The sequence below is a fragment of the Phoxinus phoxinus genome (genome assembly GCF_949152265.1).
Source record: "Phoxinus phoxinus genome assembly, chromosome: 14".
Taxonomy (NCBI): domain Eukaryota; kingdom Metazoa; phylum Chordata; class Actinopteri; order Cypriniformes; family Leuciscidae; genus Phoxinus; species Phoxinus phoxinus.
In genome coordinates this window covers 23137173-23156024 of record NC_136889.1, presented here as the reverse complement: position 1 = coordinate 23156024, position 18852 = coordinate 23137173, and the positions used below count along the sequence as shown (strand labels likewise).

General features: G+C 43.3%; 1 protein-coding gene across 2 annotated transcripts in view; it reads right to left on the bottom strand.

Moving 5' to 3' along the window:
* Window positions 1-18852, bottom strand: part of golga7bb (golgin A7 family, member Bb) — a 74295-nt gene that overhangs the window by 39349 nt on the left and 16094 nt on the right. For both annotated transcript variants that reach the window (XM_079635706.1, XM_079635707.1), the window contains exons 2-4: window positions 14011-14136; window positions 6506-6658; window positions 503-604 (exon numbers count right to left, since the gene is read on the bottom strand). In XM_079635706.1, coding sequence (XP_079491832.1) covers window positions 503-604; window positions 6506-6658; window positions 14011-14136 — 381 coding nt within the window. The remainder of the gene's footprint in view (window positions 1-502; window positions 605-6505; window positions 6659-14010; window positions 14137-18852) is intronic.

The window sequence follows — 18852 nt, the reverse complement described above, 5'->3', positions numbered from 1 at the left end:
GTCTCACACAGTTTCCTAGCTACAACCATGGTACTGGAAAATGGAAAGAATCGCCTACAAAATACGGAAGATTTTCTTCTCTGCTTTAAATCAACATATTAAAGTGTCACCTCTGCTAAACGTCTGAAGGTGAAGTTATATTCTTTGTGTAGTATGTAACTCTTATGAAAGTGTGACTTCCCACTTTGGAACAAATAGAAGGCACACAATCACAACAGTGTTGACTGACATCATGCTGTGCCAAAGCAAATATAAATCGTCTTACTGGTTTTTTTTTTTTTTTTTTTTTTTGGGAATATCAGAAGTGAAAGGAAAACATGATCATGAGAAAGTAACTTGGCTTGAAGTGACAGCTAAAATAACAAAGTATTTTCAGCAAACAAACAGAATAAGTCATCAAAGTTCACAACTAGATCATGCTCAGCTGTTTGTGGCAGTGTCAACACTTCAAAAAAGTATAACGTAAGGCTGAAAACCATCCCGGACTGTTTACAAAGGATACCACTCTCATACCTCTCTCGATGGGGTCTGTGAGGAGCAAACCTCTGGGTGCATATACCTTCTCATTTTGCTCCTGAATATACATGCTGATCTTTTTCAGTATCTGTGGGAGTCAGAGAAACGACAGGAGTTAGGAGGACAAACAGAGGAAAATAAATGTTATCATAATTCCCTTACTAATCGAATTCCCTTACTACTAATAGGCCAGTTCACATCAAGGCCGATAACTATTGATAACAATATAGTTTTATAAATCATTCTAAATAAAATAAATATTACCCATATTTACTTAATTCAATTTTCTTGTCTGTTTGTGCATGATTGAAACAAGTTTCCTTGCTGGCTGACATCATTAATCCCTCTTCACTTTTCATTCGCTCCCCTCCAATCAGCTGGCTCCATTTTGGCAAGCAACACCCAAATTCCACAATCCGTTCAATTACGACAGATACAAAGTTACTCCCTAAATGTATTTTCTAATGGAATAGCCTTTTTAAATACATTTAAATATTTGTATAACTAGAATGAGTAATTTTTTTTTTAAATAATAATAATAATAAGTATTATTATAATTACTTTATAATGCCAAATAGGTCATATAATGGCATTGTACAAAGCCTTGATTTAGTTTTTGAGGTCTCCAAGAATGTTTTCTTGGATGTTTTGAACATTTTCAAGAATGTTCAAAACACATTATTTTTCACATATTTTACATTATTGCAGGACCTCTCTTCCCAGTCTGTTAGTACCGCTCAGGGGTGTGTTTCCCAAAAGCATTGTTAGAGAATAACTCCTTTTGGAGTGATTTTGTGCTTTGTCAAATTGCAGAACCCTTTCATGCTCGAACAGCAACATTATACAATAAAGAATGTTCAAAATGAAAAATAGAAGCATAAAATGTCAAATAATAAAAATAAATATAATTAGTTAATGGGTCATTCCGTTGCAAATCAACCAGAGGTCCCCAGCTCAAATTTTTGATTTTGGTTCATCATTTTTTCTGTAGAAAGACAAACATGAATAGTGATTAAAGCCAAAAAATTACAAGTCATGGATGTATATTTACGGAGTAATCCACTGTTTTGTAGAGGGGGGTCAAAATGACAGTTTTCACATTTGGAGCCAAATTACAGGGGGGGGTAAAAAATACTTTAGAAAGACAGCAGCATCCACATTTTATTTTTGCTCAGAGATTGGTAAGTCTATTAATAAAATCTGTTGACTTTAGCCATATGTGTTGCATTATATGCCAACGGTGACAGTTAAAAAATGTGAGAAAGCACTTCTTCTGTTTTTTTGCTTTTTTTGCCTCAAGTTTGCATGCCTGGCCTGCTCAAGAAGTATTAAAGGTATCTCAACATCCTTCTAGATTCTGGTTCTTAACAATCTTTCCTTTTACAGTTTAAAGGCCCTCGATGGTTCAATACCAGATATATGGAGTTCTTAATGTGGCTTAATGTACACATTTTCCATGGTCGAAAACCAAATTTAGGTCACTTTGCACACAGCTGATACTTTTTTCATTTAAAAAGGAATATCTGAAGCACAAATAATGTTGAAACTAGAAATGTATCTCTTTTTTTGCTGTTAGGTCAATTGCATAGAACACCTGTCTGAGTGCCATAAATAGTATTTGTCCAACGTTTGAATGCCTGCATGTCTTTTTTCGAAAAAAAAAAAAAAAACACCTTTGGCTAAGCCCCACCCGCCTTAGATACTCTTGCTACCTCCGACAACTTCATCTGGGCTCTGGTTTGGTATCAACATGGCTTATGCTGTGACGGGTCTTCCGGAATTTTATCAAACTTTTATAAAGCAGCAAATACAGTGTCCGATAGAAGTAGGCAAAAGGGGCTGCAATATGCGTTCGAAGGCTATATTCAATACATACAGGTGAAACGCAAGCAACAAGAAGGCATCCAAATAGAGGCAAAAGCATAACGGTCACAGTCAAAAAAATGAACCACCGCATATCCTAATGGAGACGGAGGCTGGGACTAACAATAAAGAACAACACTGTTCATGCAAAGCTGGGTGGTCTCTTCACTTCTATAATCGTTATTACAAAGCAAACGGACTACGCGAGTATAAAGTTGTATTTATTAGCAGCGTGTGCTAGCGTATCAACAATTTGGGTAGAGAACCGAAATCATAACATAAAACTGTCTAACTAGTATAACTTCACAGTAAGGTGAAAAGCAAAAATAGAGCACACAAAAGTGTGCTTGTTGATCCTTGAGGGGTTTCGCTGACTGTGAGGACGTCCACACAGTTTAATCCAAAAACGACACTTGTCAGTATATTACTTCGGTTTTGGGAAGGGAAAAAAAACGGACACCCCCCTCCAACCTCTCTGGGAAACGCGTATCTGTGTTACAATTGCCCCAGGCACAACGTTTAACCATATTTTTGATAAAACTACGACAGTAATAGCCTGCCGAGACCAAAAATATGAGACGCCTGCGTTAAAGTCAATCGAGCGCTGTGAAAAAGTGTCGGACCTCTGTGGGAGCTCGTTCTTGGCTGCGCTGTGATTGGTCAATCTACATTCTAGGGCATGGCTTAGCCAAAGGCGAATTGAGCGCATAAATGTTGTATGCACATTTTTTGAATTTATGTTCATCTTGGCATTTCCTTACAGCGTTTTTTTTATGCGATATCCCAAAATGGGCATACAAATAGGTGGATGAAAACATAGCTAGTGTCACAAAATCCTTTAGAATAAAATCCTTCAGAATTGTCATATAATATGCAATATTCATTATAATATGCTGATTTGGTGCCCAAGAAACATTTCTTATTATTGTCAATGTTAAAAGCAGTTGTGCTGCTTAATAATAATGCTATAATTATATTATTAGATGATATACTATATTACATTTATAAAAACATCAAAGGCATCTAACAGTAGCTTATTTACTCAAGTTTATTTGTTTGACTTTTCAAGTGAGCGTTGCAAAGGCTGCCTGTGTTTCTCTACCCCAGTGGGGTGAAACTGTGCATCACTTTGCTTCGCTTTGCTTTCCACTCTACAGAACCGTCCGTGAAAAGGGACGAGATGTTTGCAATAAGGAAAGAAAACAGATCTGTTCAGTGAAGTTCAGTGGCCATGAACAAACTTCAAGATGAGCAATGACTCACAGGAGTAAATCCAACACATGCTGCTAATATGCTACTTGGCGCAACAAAAGGTGAAATACGTTTTTCCAGAACAAAGTGTACAAGCACGCATTTATCCCAAAAATGACATTCATTTATCATGATAAAAATTCCATGTAAATATGGACGGAGGTCCAAAAGCATGAGACCACCAGTGGAAATGATTTTTCATTACAACTTATATCAGCATAATAAATTGAGTGGAAAGTTAAAGTGAAAAATGAACATGAATGTCTCAGTGTCTGGTTGTCACGGGTATGGTGCGGATGAAGACAGGCAGAGGCACAAAGCTCCAATTCAAACTTTTACTAATAATACATTTACACAAAAACGGGTACAGGCAGCTGGGTAACACATCCAATACAACGTAACATAAACAAACATTGACCGACCACTGAAAGGTGAAAGACAGGAACTTAAATACACAGAGGATGACGAGGGTACAACAGGTGATGATGATGATGATTAACAATGACTAATTAACTAAACAGGTGACGAAAATGAACTAATGAAAATGACGACAGAGATGAGGAAAAAACACTGAATGAGAAAAACAACCTAAAAGTCCATGGACACAACAGAAAACACATTAACAATGTGACACTGGTACTGTTGCCCTTTAGCTTTAATGGCAGCAGCACTCAAGCTGCAGGAGCTTGCATTTACATGTACCAAACACTTTTTTTTGCATTTGCTTATTTTATTAGTGACTTAGAAATATTACAGACTGCTTTTATTATTTTTCATTTTAACTTGAAAAACTATTACAAGTAAACAAGTAAACATTTTTAAAACCTCCTATTTATTTACAGATTTAAAAGGGTGGTATAATGCCCTTTTCACAAGATGTAAAATAAATCTCTTATGTCCCCAGAGTGTGTATGTGAAGTTTTAGCTCAAAATACCATACAGTTTTTTTTTTTTATATAGCATGTTAAAGTTGTCACTTTTGTATGAGCAAAAACGCAACGTTTTGTGTCTGTCCCTTTAAATGCAAATGAGCTGCTGCTCCCGGCAAAGAGAGCGGAGCTTACGTCACACAGACGTGCACTGAGCATTTTTAAAACCTTTAGCCTTTTATATTCAAACCGGAGACAGAAAGATGGAGATACTCAAGAAGAAGTGACATCATGTAGACAACATTTCTGAATGGTTGGTGAATTTATGTAGCTTATGTGTATTTATCTTCTAGTCATTGATTAGCATATTCTGTCTTAATCATTTATAAATCACGTTCCAGGGGGCAGGGTTTATGTAAATTTTAGGGTTTGTGACATCACCAACCCTAGAGGAATGTTGTGTAGTCCCTATCAGCCGTTTGTTGTAGTCCTTAAAAAGCAATTTCTTTAAAAGAAAGAATCTCCATTTGCTTTGAACTTTGAGCGTCGTAACTTTGCAGATTTTGTTTATGCTCAAACAGCAACATTACACACTAAACTAGAAAAGAGAAATCATAATCAACCACCCCTTTAAATTGAATTTCAAATTGTCAGTACACACACACACACACGTGTGTGTGTGTGTGTGTGTGTGTGCATATATAATGAAAACACTTTGCTGTAATATTTTTGTTGAAACTATGATAGATTTTTTCTTGATTATTTGATGAAACATTTTGTATCTTTACTGTCACTTTTGATTAATTTAATGCATCCTTAATAAATAAAAGTATTAATTTATCTTTTTTTTATCTTAAAATCACAGGAATAAATTACATTTGAAAAACATTCAAATAGAAATAATTTATTTTAAATTTAACTTTAATTTTCACAACAATAGTGTTTTGTTGAGCATGATACTACTTTCAAAAACACAATAAAAAAGTAATTATTAAACATTTGACCGGTAGTGTATATGCACACACATTATTAAACTTTATTATTGTTTTTTTTATTAAGTTGACTTTACAGTAAAACTGTGAAATTTCCAACTAGTTTACCACAGGTGGAAAACTGCTGCTTCTGTGCAGAATGAAAGGTCATTCTGTGATTTACCGTCTCGAGCCTAGACGTGTGACAGAGCAGCACGCTCTAAATCTTAGTCTCCGCTGCCCTGACTTGTGTGTGCAATCACTCGTCTTTGATGAGGAAGATGCTATCATGCTAGCCCGGGGCATGAGGGAACTCATCCGTGTCCACTCATGTGTGGCCTCCTGTCAGCTGGAGCAACAAACACAACTGCTCATCATGGCTGGGTGCAGTTTATCAGAGTTCGCCATTAAGGTGGGCATTTTTATAGGCTGGAGTTTACAAATAACTCTCTGAAAAGGCCTGATGTGACCTCAGAGTTGCATAATGCGGGTTAGGCATGAACGACGTCACTTTTCAAACATGTTAAAGCATGAAGATGAATATAGTATGAGAGAGAGATAGATAGCAGAGACTTTACATCCGCTCTATCTCAGTGCAGGTGATGCACACCTGTGTGGAGAAATTAGCTGCCCTTTGGAAGTACGCAGCACTGAATGTCATGTTATGATTCGGTCAGGTTTGCCCATTGGTGGACAGGTGCTCGCCACAATGGAACTATTGTCTAAGTAGGGCATAACCACGCATATCAAACCTTATCTCGACTTCGTTTGACTGCTATTCAAAGAAAGTGATTTCCATCTGCCACATGCGAACGTGTGTGGTCAGATTTAAATGGGCCGGCACATCAAAAATGTTCAAACTTTCTAATGTTTTGTTTCTTTGTGAATCCTTGGGTGACCAGGCCTGAATGCTCTTCTTTGATCTTCAAAGGCGTCCATGGGTTGCAGTTGTTTCTCAATCTTACATCTCAGAATTGGCATCTTGATGAATGTTGAGTGTATTGCAAAAGAAACAGGAGAAGACTATCTCGATACCTTTTCATAGCGTGTCTCCATGCACAGGAAGATGATGTAGGCCGTAGCACAAGCCAGGCAGCCTTCCAGGTAGGACTGACCGCCAATCTTTTCAGCCTCTGCATAGTAGCAGTTGAGCGTCTTCATCGTTACTTCAAACAGGCTCCTCTCGATCTGTGCACAACAGTCAGTTCAAACCAATGTTTTCATGGACGAAAAACTATTATTAAGACAAAAATTATTCCCAGGGAACAGATTAACTGATAAAATGCATTAAATGAAAAAAAATTTTTTTTTGTAAAAATAAAAATAATATGCATTACTGTCCCTAAGTTTGGAGTCGGCAAGAAGCCTCATGTTCACCAAGGCTACATTTAGGCTGCTACATTTACATTGTTAAACATTATTACAATTAAAAATTTTATTTTTTCTATTTTATTGTAAAATGTAATTTATTCATATGATGGAAAAGCTGAATATTCAGCGTTATTACTACAGTCTTTAGTCACATGATCCATCAGAAATCATTCGAATATGCCGATTTGGTCCTCAAAAAACATTTTTTGTTATTGTTGTCAATGTTAAAAACAGTTGTTTTGCTTAATATTTTTTTTGTGGAAAATATGTTTCTCTTACGTAGAGTTCTCTCGTACTGCGTCGAAAGAACGCTACGGGAAAGATATTTCTTTGTCGAGATTGAAGCCAAAAATTAATCCTTAATTTTGTAATATTGTAAAACGCTTTTCTGAAGCATACAACCTAGGCGGAGCAATACAGCTCACCCATTGGCTGCTCTGCCAGAAAAGCACAGCCTATGCGAGGCCAGGACGCTGACCAATGAGGACGCTTCGCGCCCTTCTGCGTCACCTCCCGCCCAAACAGGCGTGGCCTAGGCCTATAAATACGAGCATAGCTGTCTAACACGCCGATTTTCTTAAATTCAACGAAGCTGCACGCATCGCTGGATTGATTCGAGCCACCACAGCCGTCTGGATACAAGCACCTCAACAGGACGAGCCCTTACCTGAAGCCGCTGGTCTTCGCCGCCTTCAGCCGCCGTTCCCTGCTGCGCTTCTCCGGCGTGGATATATCCTTTCAGTTTTGTGTGTGTTTTTGTGTGTGTGTTCGCCTACCGCGTCACACGCTTTTTCCTCACAAAAGAGCACGAGCGTCTTTATAAAGATGTCTCGCTTTTCCTGCGGCTCCTGCCGAGCCGCGCTCATCGACGGGGACCACCACGAGTTATGTGTTTCCTGCTTGGGCGAGGAACATGCAGCTATCGCTCTCGGTGATGGCGGCTGCCATCACTGCGACATGATGCCAATCGCGACTCTGCGGACTCGCCTTGCATCTTTCGCCGAAGCTGCTCAACCGCCCCCTGTAGCGGCGCGCCGTAAAAAGCGCCGTGCTCAGCGGGTCCCGGAACCTCCCTCCACGAGGAGCTCGCCGCCGCCGCCGCTAGCTCCTCTCAACGTCTCGCTCGAGTCGCTCACCGACGGACAACAGCCGCAGCACGCCGCTTTGTCCGTTATGGATGACGACCAGCAAGCTGTATCAGAGGGAGATGATGATTGCTGTTCGCTTCTCGCTTCGGAGAGCGAGGGTTGGGCGAGCTCTGTGGACCTCCCCTCCCCCGCTGTTCGAGAGCGCAGAGGAGGGAAGATCAGCATCGAGGCGGAACTGATGCGTCTGCTCACACAGGCCGTGTCGAGCCTCGGCCTCGATTGGTCGACGCCCGAACAACCTGCACTCAACCGGCTGGATGGACGCTTCCTCTCTGGAGACCGCGCTGCGCCCCCCTCCAGACACGCACCGTTTCTTCCTGAGCTTCACGAAGAGGTAGCGAAATCATGGAAGGCGCCATTTTCAGCCAGAGTACGTACTTCTGCCTCGCCAGCATTCTCCGTAGTGGACGGTGCCCGAGACAGAGGCTACCATGCTCTCCCTCCGGTCGAGGAGGCGGTAGCGACTCACCTTTGCCCACCCTCTGCGGGACGGCGGGCTAAGGGAGTCCTACCATCCAAAGCTTGCCGCACGTCTTCAGCTCTGAACGGTCGCGTGTATTCCGCCGCCGGACAAGCTGCATCGGCGCTGCACACCATGGCGGTGCTTCAAATCCACCAGGCCAACCTCCTCTGCAAGCTAGACGAGGAAGGCCCGGGCGCGATCAGTGTTCCGGACTTGCGTAGCGCCACAGACCTAGCTCTTCGCGCTACAAAGTCCGCCGCACACGCCATCGGCAGGATTATGGCCACAGCTACTGTTTCTGAGAGACATTTATGGCTGACTCTCTCTGAAATGGCGGAATCCGAGCGCTCTGCGTTTCTCGACGCCCCCATTTCACCGGCTGGCCTCTTCGGATCCTCCGTGAAGGACTTCGCGGACCGATTCGCCGAGGTACAGAAAACTTCGCAGGCCATGAGACATTTCCTGCCAAAGCGCTCCAGTTCCGCAACAGGCCGCCCTAAACAGCCGCCTGCCCGAACTCAGCAGCGCCCCGCGCCCGCCGCGCCGGCCCAGCAGCAACAGGCCCGAGAGAGACCACGGTCTCGCTCCGCCGGACGCCGCCCGCCACCGCGTGGTCCTCGGCCCAAGATCTCAATCAAGCCCGAGGCCTCGGCGCCATCCTAGCCCTGCTAGGAAAAAGACGGTGTTCGGGTCCCGCTGCGGCCGGACTTCCACCAAAGATTCCCGCTTGTACAGCCCTAAGTTCCGTGTTTGTACCAGTGTACTCAGCAGCCAACAAACCGGCCGTAAAGCCCGTTTGCCTGCACACAAACGCCGTTTTCACGGCGACCCAGATAAATCTAAAAAAGAGTTTAATTTCTGGTGTTCCGGCCAAGGCCGATGGTGTAATGTGTGTAACTGCAATGCCCACCCAGTGCCCATTCATTCACACAAGCACAGCCCCGTTCAACACAGGGTTTGCACACATAAAATCGGCTCACACCGATTGTGCTTTACGTGTAGTGAGCGTGCCCACTGTCCAGTGCCCACAACCACTACACACTGCACGTTCCGCGGTTTCTGTAAAAACGAAACTAACGAACGGTCAGTCAGTACACAAACACAGTGTCCCCGGTGTTATAAATGTGCCCGCCACCAAGCGCCCACGTTTATTCACAAACATAACGAGCCCCGTAGGGCTCGCCCCGCGTGCTCTCTCTCAACTCAGAGAGTCGAGCGCGCGCGGGACGCATACTGTGTTAAACATGTCCCCCGCCTCAGACGCCACGGCGTCCATGTCACAGCACATGGTTGCTCTCGTGTCGCCGCCATTTCGCGACCAGAGCCCAGATTACATTCAACCCCTAGTCACACGTGCAGATGCATGGGAAGGACTACCCGGGGTTTCAGAATGGGTGCTAGAGACTATAAAAAGAGGCTATTCGCTACAGTTTTATCGACGCCCTCCCCGTTTCACGGGAAAAGTCGAAACCACGGTAAAAACAGAAGTAGCACATCTACTTCGAGCCGAAATAGCGAAGCTATTGAGCAAAGGGGCCATAGAGCCTTTATCTCAAGCTCAGAGCGAAGGGGGCCTGTACAGCAGATATTTCCTGGTACCGAAGAAAGACGGGGGTCTCAGACCCATTTTAGATCTAAGGCGTCTGAACAAAACGCTTGCAAAGCGGAAGTTCAGAATGCTCACGACCAGAGGTATCCTCGCGCAAATTCGCCGAGAAGACTGGTTTATGGCAATAGATCTGAAAGACGCGTATTTTCACATACAAATTGCGTCACGTCACAGGCGATTTTTGAGATTCGCCTTCGAGGGCCGGGCATATCAGTACACAGTCCTGCCATTCGGCCTATCCCTAGCACCTCGTACATTTACAGTGTGCATGGACGCGGCGCTGGCACCCCTGAGACTCCGGGGCGTTCGAATTCTGAACTATTTGGACGATTGGCTAATTCTGGCTCAATCGCCGTCAGAACTCGCTCACCACAAGACACTAATACTCGATCACCTCGAGTGCTTAGGTCTGAGGGTCAATTGGGAGAAAAGTTCACTGTTTCCCAGTCAAAGGATCTCCTTTTTAGGACTGGATCTGAACTCACTGTCTATGACAGCACAGCTGTCATCACAGCGCAGGCGAAATACCCTGCAAATGGCGAAATCCTTCCTCAGCGGCCACATAGTGCCACTCAGGAGATTTCAGAAAATGCTGGGCCTCATGGCCTCAGCCTCAACAGTGCTGCAGTTGGGCCTGCTGCGCATGCGCCCACTACAGTTCTGGTTGAGAGCGCGCGTACCGCGCCGAGCATGGCTACACGGTCGCTATCGCCTCAAGGTCACTCAGGAATGCATTTCAGCCCTGACACCATGGAGAGCGTCAGACTGGTACCGGTCAGGTGTAAGCCTGGGGACTTCCTCGAGCCTGAAGGTGGTGTCCACGGACGCGTCCACCTCAGGCTGGGGAGCACTGCTCGACGGCAGTCCGCTCTTTGGCCAGTGGTCAGAGCGAGCCGAACTACCGCACATAAACTGCCTGGAAATGATGGCAGTGGACTTTGCGCTGAGGCGCTTCTGTCCCCGGATAAAAGGACACCACGTCCTGGTCCGCTCGGACAACATGTCGGTAGTAGCCTACATAAACCGCCAGGGTGGCGTGAGATCCCGGAACCTATTCAGGTTAGCGGAACGCATACTGGTGTGGGCCCAGCACAACCTGCGCTCGTTAAGAGCAATGCACGTGCCAGGCCACTTGAACGTAGGCCCGGACAGACTCTCACGGAACAACGTTCCCACTGGAGAGTGGTCCCTACACACACAGACAGTGCGTCTGCTGTGGAAAACGTTCGGCAGAGCGGAAATAGACCTGTTTGCAAACCAGGAAAACGCTCATTGCCCAGAATTCTTTTCGAAGAGCACGAACGCGCTGGCCAGAGTCTGGCCCCGCCGCCCGCTCTATGCTTTTCCTCCTGTCTCACTCCTGCCTCAAGTGCTGGAGCGTATCAGGGAGAGCGGATGCTCAGTACTGCTAGTTGCTCCATTCTGGACGAATCAGACCTGGTTCCCAGCTTTGATGCGACTGAAAAGTACTGCCCCGTGGCCGATACCAGTGAGGAGAGACCTCCTCTCACAGGCCAAGGGCTCGATTTTGCATCCTCACCCCGAGCTTTGGTCCCTACACGTATGGGCCATAAACGGGTACCCGCTAACCTCCCAAGAGGAGTGTTAGACACGATCGAACAAGCTAGGGCTCCGTCTACTAGACGGCTCTACGCTTCCAAATGGTCGGTGTTCTCTGGATGGTGTTCAGATCAAGGTCTGTCACCACTTCAGTGTGGAGAACCGGAGATTCTCTCCTTCTTGCAAGAGCTATTGGATAAGGGAAGAACCCCATCCACGCTCAAAGTCTATGTGGCTGCCATATCAGCGTTCGTTAATCCAACGCTTGGCCGTTCACTAGGCAGGAACGACCTGGTGGTCCGCTTCCTGAGAGGCGCCAGGAGGTTAAACCCTCCAAGGCCTCCTTCAGTCCCCGTGTGGGACCTTTCTACAGTGTTGAACGCTATGAAAGGGGCCCCTTTCGAGCCTATTCACTCAGTTGACATGAAACACCTGTCTCTCAAGACCGTGTTTCTTTTGGCTCTCGCTTCAGTGAAGCGTGTGGGAGACTTGCAAGCGCTCTCAGTGAGAGCTTCTTGTATGGAGTTCGGGCCAAACGACTCTATAGTCGTGTTGAAACCGAAGCATGGGTACGTGCCTAAGTCCCTCAACACACCGTTCAGGGCTCAGGTCATCTCCCTGTCGGCCCTGCCGGCCTCAGAGGACGGAAATAGCTCCCTTTGCCCGGTCAGGGCATTAAGAGCTTACGTGTCCCGCTCCGCTGTTTTTCGACAGACGGAGCAGCTCTTCGTTTCGTTCAGCGGGCGCTCCAAGGGACGAGCCGCAACGAGACAGAGTCTGTCTCGATGGGTAGTGGACGCCATTGCGCTAGCCTACGCATCTAGAGGCTTGGAATGCCCTTTGGGCATCAGAGCACATTCCACGAGAGGCATGGCCTCCTCATGGGCTTGGTATAGCGGAATCTCGTTACAAGATATCTGTATGGCGGCAGGCTGGGCCTCCCCGTCTACATTTATTAGGTTCTATAACCTAGAGGTTCCTGCGTTGCAGGCTAAACTGCTCTCGGTCTAGAAGACTATGTATAAGTGTTCCTGCCCCGCACTGCGGCCCAGGTCACTTCAATGGTAATATGTACAAGTGCTCCTGCCCCGCGCTGCGGCCCAGGTCACTTCAATGTCTAATATGTATAAGTGCTCCTGCCCCGCGCTGCGGCCCAGGTCACTTCAATGTTTTAAGCATCACTCACTGACAATGTGTCCCATGAGCATGCTATTACCCCTCATATATATCTATATTTACATATATATGCTATTATGCCTTGAGAGGCACTACTATAAGGGATGATGCTATTTTAGCCGCTCTCCTTATACTTCTTGGGGTAGGCGCTTGTATACCAGGGCGCGCGCGCCCTTAGGTGTCTGTGTCGATCCAAGAACACGCACGGCGGTTTGCATAGGGTTCCCGTAGCGTTCTTTCGACGCAGTACGAGAGAACTCTACGTAAGAGAACGTACTCGGTTACTAACGTAACCTCGGTTCTCTCTAGGAGAGGGAACGAGTACTGCGTCTCATGCCGTGCGTGTCCACGCTGCGTCGCTTCATTGACGAAAATCGGCGTGTTAGACAGCTATGCTCGTATTTATAGGCCTAGGCCACGCCTGTTTGGGCGGGAGGTGACGCAGAAGGGCGCGAAGCGTCCTCATTGGTCAGCGTCCTGGCCTCGCATAGGCTGTGCTTTTCTGGCAGAGCAGCCAATGGGTGAGCTGTATTGCTCCGCCTAGGTTGTATGCTTCAGAAAAGCGTTTTACAATATTACAAAATTAAGGATTAATTTTTGGCTTCAATCTCGACAAAGAAATATCTTTCCCGTAGCGTTCTTTCGACGCAGTACTCGTTCCCTCTCCTAGAGAGAACCGAGTTTACGTTAGTAACCGAGTACGTTTTTTTTTTTTTTACATTCTAAAAAGTAAAGGAAAACATTTCAGAATGATTTGAAATAGAAAATGTTGTAACCATTAAAGTCTTTACTTTCACTTTTAATCAATTGAATGCATCCTTGCTGAATAAAAAGGTATACAAAAAATCTTATTGACCCCAAAATTTTGAATGGTAGTATAAAATTGGGCAAGTTGCTGAAGTGCTTTTAATGTGTAAACACGGATCGACATGCGTCAATACAGTATATCCATCTCTATGACGTCAGAAAAGTTCAGAAGGAGACATTGTCAGTAAACAGGGGAAGGCATTTTGAGTATGATAAATTACAATAGGTTTACATTGACCTTTTCATTTCAAAAGATCAAGGACAGTTTGATTTGTCATTGTATGATCCCTTTAAGATCGATGCAATCAAAAGTTTTAGGAAAAAAAGCAATGCCTCATGGGAATTGCGCCTACATACAGGGCAGTAACACATCAGATGTCGCCCCAAACCCTCATTTGAAACTTACCCTGCTGTCCAGCTCTGCGGGAAACTTGGTCTGGAATTTGCAGATGGTGCTGTCACTGTAGTCTCTCTGAACGAAGACCTTGGTGGCCAGAGACGCACTGTGACGCAGCTCCTGGAGGTTGTGGAACTACAAAGAGACACAGAATCGACAGTGGTCTCAAAGGCAGCGCTCTTAAGCACGCGTCTGAAACTTAAAATGACAAATGGTGCAGTCACACTATGCCATTGCTATAACTAAAGCCTTGTGTGTATCGTTTTATACATTTTCCATGTACATTTTTACTTTCACAGTTAAATCATTGTACATGTGGATAAGAATGTCAGATTCGACACTTAAAATTGAGAGGGTTCGGACAGTATGACATTGTGTCAATTAATTTAATGATTTATGGTTTCTATGTCTTCCAAGACACACAGAAATTCTACAGTATAAAATGATAGAGCCTGGACCTACATCAATAGTCTCAGCCTATCAAAATGAAAAACGGAGAGGGGCCTCTGGAGCAATAATATTTTAAAATATAAAGGAACATATATGCATGTTTATAAAATTGGGGCCAGAAAGAAGACAGAGCATCAATCAAAAGAAGCCAAAGAAACACTCAATGAGTTGTTTTAGGACTTTATGTGTAAAAACCATCTTCACCAGCACTGGAAACATCATAAATTTAGAGAGCCAAGAGAGAGAATAAAACCTGATGGATCCTCTTTCTCCTGATTCTCTAATTGACAATACAGTCAGACAGACATATTCCAGAACTATCAGTCTATCCACAGTGGCTGGAGACAAATGTGTTTCAGAAATTTCATTTTCAAATAATAACTATGAATTAAGAATATACTTTCTTCAGGCTTTACTGCAGTTCATGAAGCTTTCTGTCAGACACTGCAAGCAATGTATCAGTTTCTTTCTTTCTTTCTTTCTTTCTTTCTTTCTTTCTTTCTTTCTTTCTTTCTTTCTTTCTTTCTTTCAACCTTATAAACAAATCCATATTTTAACAGATCAAGATGTAAGACAAGGCTCACAGCTTTATTTTCAGCAAAACTTAATTGGCCTCACAGTTGCGGTCTCATTAGTGTAATTGCTGAAAGCTTTGATGCCAAAAATAAGTCTATTGTTAATGCTCTATTGCTAACATGGGAAAGTTAACCTACTCTGTATAGGGCCAGTGGTGAAACATACAGAAAGAATTATAAAGGTTAAACAGTACTTTACAGGTGATGACTTCATAGGCAAAATACATACAGTATTCGTGTGCATTCAGAGAAAATATGTAGAAATTAAATGATGGAAAAATCACTTCATATTAAAAAAATCATATTACAATCTTTTTAATATCTCCATTGTTTCACCTAGAAAGCAATGAGATTAAATTGAAAAAAAAAGACTTTTGTTTAATAATCATCAGTATATCTCAATCAGGGGGCTGTGAGCCACTAGGGGGCTTAAAATTATCTGTCTGTCATTGTAAATCAAGCAAAACAGCTCTTACAAAGATGAATCTATATTTAAATTATACAGAATACTATTTTTATTTTACATTTTGTCCAAATGATTACACTTTGGTCCAACACTACAGTTAGAAATGACTTTATTTGTAACTTTTGTTATAATGTATTTATATGCTTGAAATGCATGCATTTGTTCTTATTTTTTACTGACTTTTCACTTGCCTTTAGTAAAGTTTGAACTTTATTATTTAGACCAGTAATTTTTGTTAATGAGTTAGTAGTTGAGTTAATGAGTATAAATGTAGGTAAAATGTATGCCTACATCCTAATTATGTCTAGCTCTAAAATATTTTATCAGGTACAGTATAACATTTCTCAAAATAATTAGAGTAAAACCTTCTCCTGTAATCAGTAAATACTGCAAAAGCCATGTAAATTAATTGGTCATGGAGCTCTGGAATTACGATATTTAATAATTTCAATTTTAATTATATAATTAGCGTATTTAATGATTTTATTACAGCACAACTTAAAGGGACAGTTCACCCATTTACTCATTTACTCACCCTCAAGTTGTTCTAAACCTGTATGCATTTATTTCTTCTGTTAAACACAAAATAAGATATTTTGAAGAATGTGGGAAATCAAATAGTTGATGGTCCCCATTGACTTCCATATTATGGAAAAAAAGTAATTATTGGTATTTGTGACGTTAGATTCCCCGTCTGCTTTAAGTTCTCCAGTCCATTCACAAGCATATTGCAGAACCATGCATCCATTTATATTTTTACACGGCTCCCTATAGATTCTGATTCTTCAATTGTGCCATCTACAGCTCAAGTGGGTATCTTGAGGTAATAAAGTATGTCAAATTAATATGTCCTGTTCAGTTATTTACATGTGTGGCAAGTGGCTGCATAAAAAGCGGGACAATTTCACAATCAGGCCTTGTATCACCCCAAAGATTTATAAAAACTATTTTTTTTTGCATAATTTGCTGACTATCCCTTAGCCTTGCCTCGCCCCCTTTTTATACCTCCGGTCCCCACATATTGAGAACCACTGTTATACACGATGAGGGGTAAAAAGGTGTCCAATAATGTTTTAGAGAAACACCTGAGACAAAGCTGATATTTAAATGAGGTACAACTAAAGGAGCAACCTCTTAGCAATATTTCATGCATATAGCAATAAATGGAACTAGGCCTACATGTTGTCATTTTGACTTCACAACGCCTAGCAATGGAAAATACACAAAGGAAGTCAGAATTAGCAACCAAAGCTTCACAAGGATGAATGTTAATGATAATTAGTCTTCATTGTTGCCACGACACACAAAGCCTTTTAGTTCATGCCAAATGAGACGAGCCTAATTATCCCTGCACTCCTCCACGGAGGCATCGCTCAGAGAGAATCAGGTTGAAGACGCTCATAATAGCTGTTCTGCTGTCTGAAATCCCACAGCAGCTGTTAGCATAACCACAAGCAAGAGGCTTATCTGGCCACATGAGTGTCCACAGTTGGATTTCTCCCAGAAGACATGATCAATTATTCACACTTGGGAGGTCATCTAAACTGTCATCTAAAAGTTATAAGCAGAGAAGTTTCATAGTAAGACTTTTCACTGCTAAGTCTTGAAAGATTTGCAGCTTATTCTGGTCAAGATCGGAAGTTCTGTCTGACCAACATGAAAAGTGACCAATCACAGTTGGGTTGGTTATATGTGCCATTTAGGTTTATCTTATAAGGACAGAAATGTACATCCAAAAACATCAATTCTGTCATCATTTACTTACCCTCATGTCATTGTAGAAAAATAATGTTTTAGAAGAAACTAAAAAGAAGATATTTTGAAGAATGTTGGTAACCAGATAGTTGATAACACCCATTGACTATAGTAAGAATATCTATAGAAAATCTATAGTATACGTATACTAGGCCAGCTCGCGCCACACCCTCTGCCCCCTGGTTAGCTGATGCTCTCCACGAACATCGTTCTAAACTCAGGGGTGAAGAGAGGAAGTGGCACAAATCGAAAGATCCTACTGACCTTGGTCTTTATCAATCCCTCCTCTCTTCCTTCTCGGTTAATATCTCTACTGCTAAAATGAGCGGCCAATTTACCAATCCACAAACTGACAAACACATTTTACCAGCTAAAACACACATTCTACCCTCCTTTTCTCTGCTTTCAGAGGCAGAAGTCTCCAAACCCTTCCTTTCCAATCGCCCTACTACCTATCTGCTTGATCCTATTCCCACTATCCTACTTCAAGCCAATTCTTCCTCAGTTGTACCCACACTCACGCACATCATAAACACCTCTCTTCACACTGGTACCTTTCCCACAGCATTTAAGCAGGGTAACCCCACTGCTTAAGAAACCCACTCTAAATCCAGCACATCTGGAAAATTACAGACCGGTATCCCTTCTTCTGTTAGTCGCAAAGACAATTGAACAAGTTGTTTTCAACCAGATCTCTTCCTATCTTACTCAGAAAAGATCTACCAGGAAGACTCATACGTTGACACCGCTTATTGCCTTCTCATCTATCCAATCATATCCTAATAGCCAGCATAAAAGGGTGGTACTTACACTTGTCTGAGTTCGCAGATGTTGTCGCTTCAACCACCTCCATCCTCCCCAACCACCACCAAGTCGGGACCTTACTCCATCCCCCCCAACGCCACCACGTCGGGTGCTTCGTCTTCAGGCAGGATATGCAGATTCCGTACCCTCGGAATGCGAGCTACGGACGGGGCCTACGCCAAATAACTTGATTGCTTGCTGAGCTCTAAAATAAATGTTCATTTTTACAGTATTAATTCTCCCGAGTCTTTCTGGTAGAACAACCTCTTGGACAACAATCAGTCTGGTTTCAAAAGCGGACACTCAACTGAGACTGCTCTGCTCTCAGTAATTGAAGCTCTGAGACTGGCAAGACCAGCGTCCAAATCCTCAGTTCTCATCCTGCTGGATCTGTCTGCTGCCTTTGACACAGTTACCCACTAGATCCTCCTGTCAATCCTAAAGATGAAGGGATCTCGGGAACCACACTCCAATGGTTCAAATCTTACCTCACAGATAAGTCCTTCCGGGTGTCGTGGAGGGGTGAGGTGTCAAAGTCACAACATCTAGCTACTGGAGTGCCTCAGCGCTCAGTGATTGGACCACTTCTCTTCTCCATCTACATGACATCACTAGGATCTGTGATTCAGAAACATGGCTTTTCCTATCACTGCTACGCTGATGACACACAACTCTACCTCTCATTCCAGCCTGATGATCTGACGGTAGCTGCTTGCATCTCAGCTTGTCTGACAGACATCTCTGGCTGGATGAAGGACCACCACCTTCAACTAAACCTTGCGAAAACAGAGCTACTTGTGG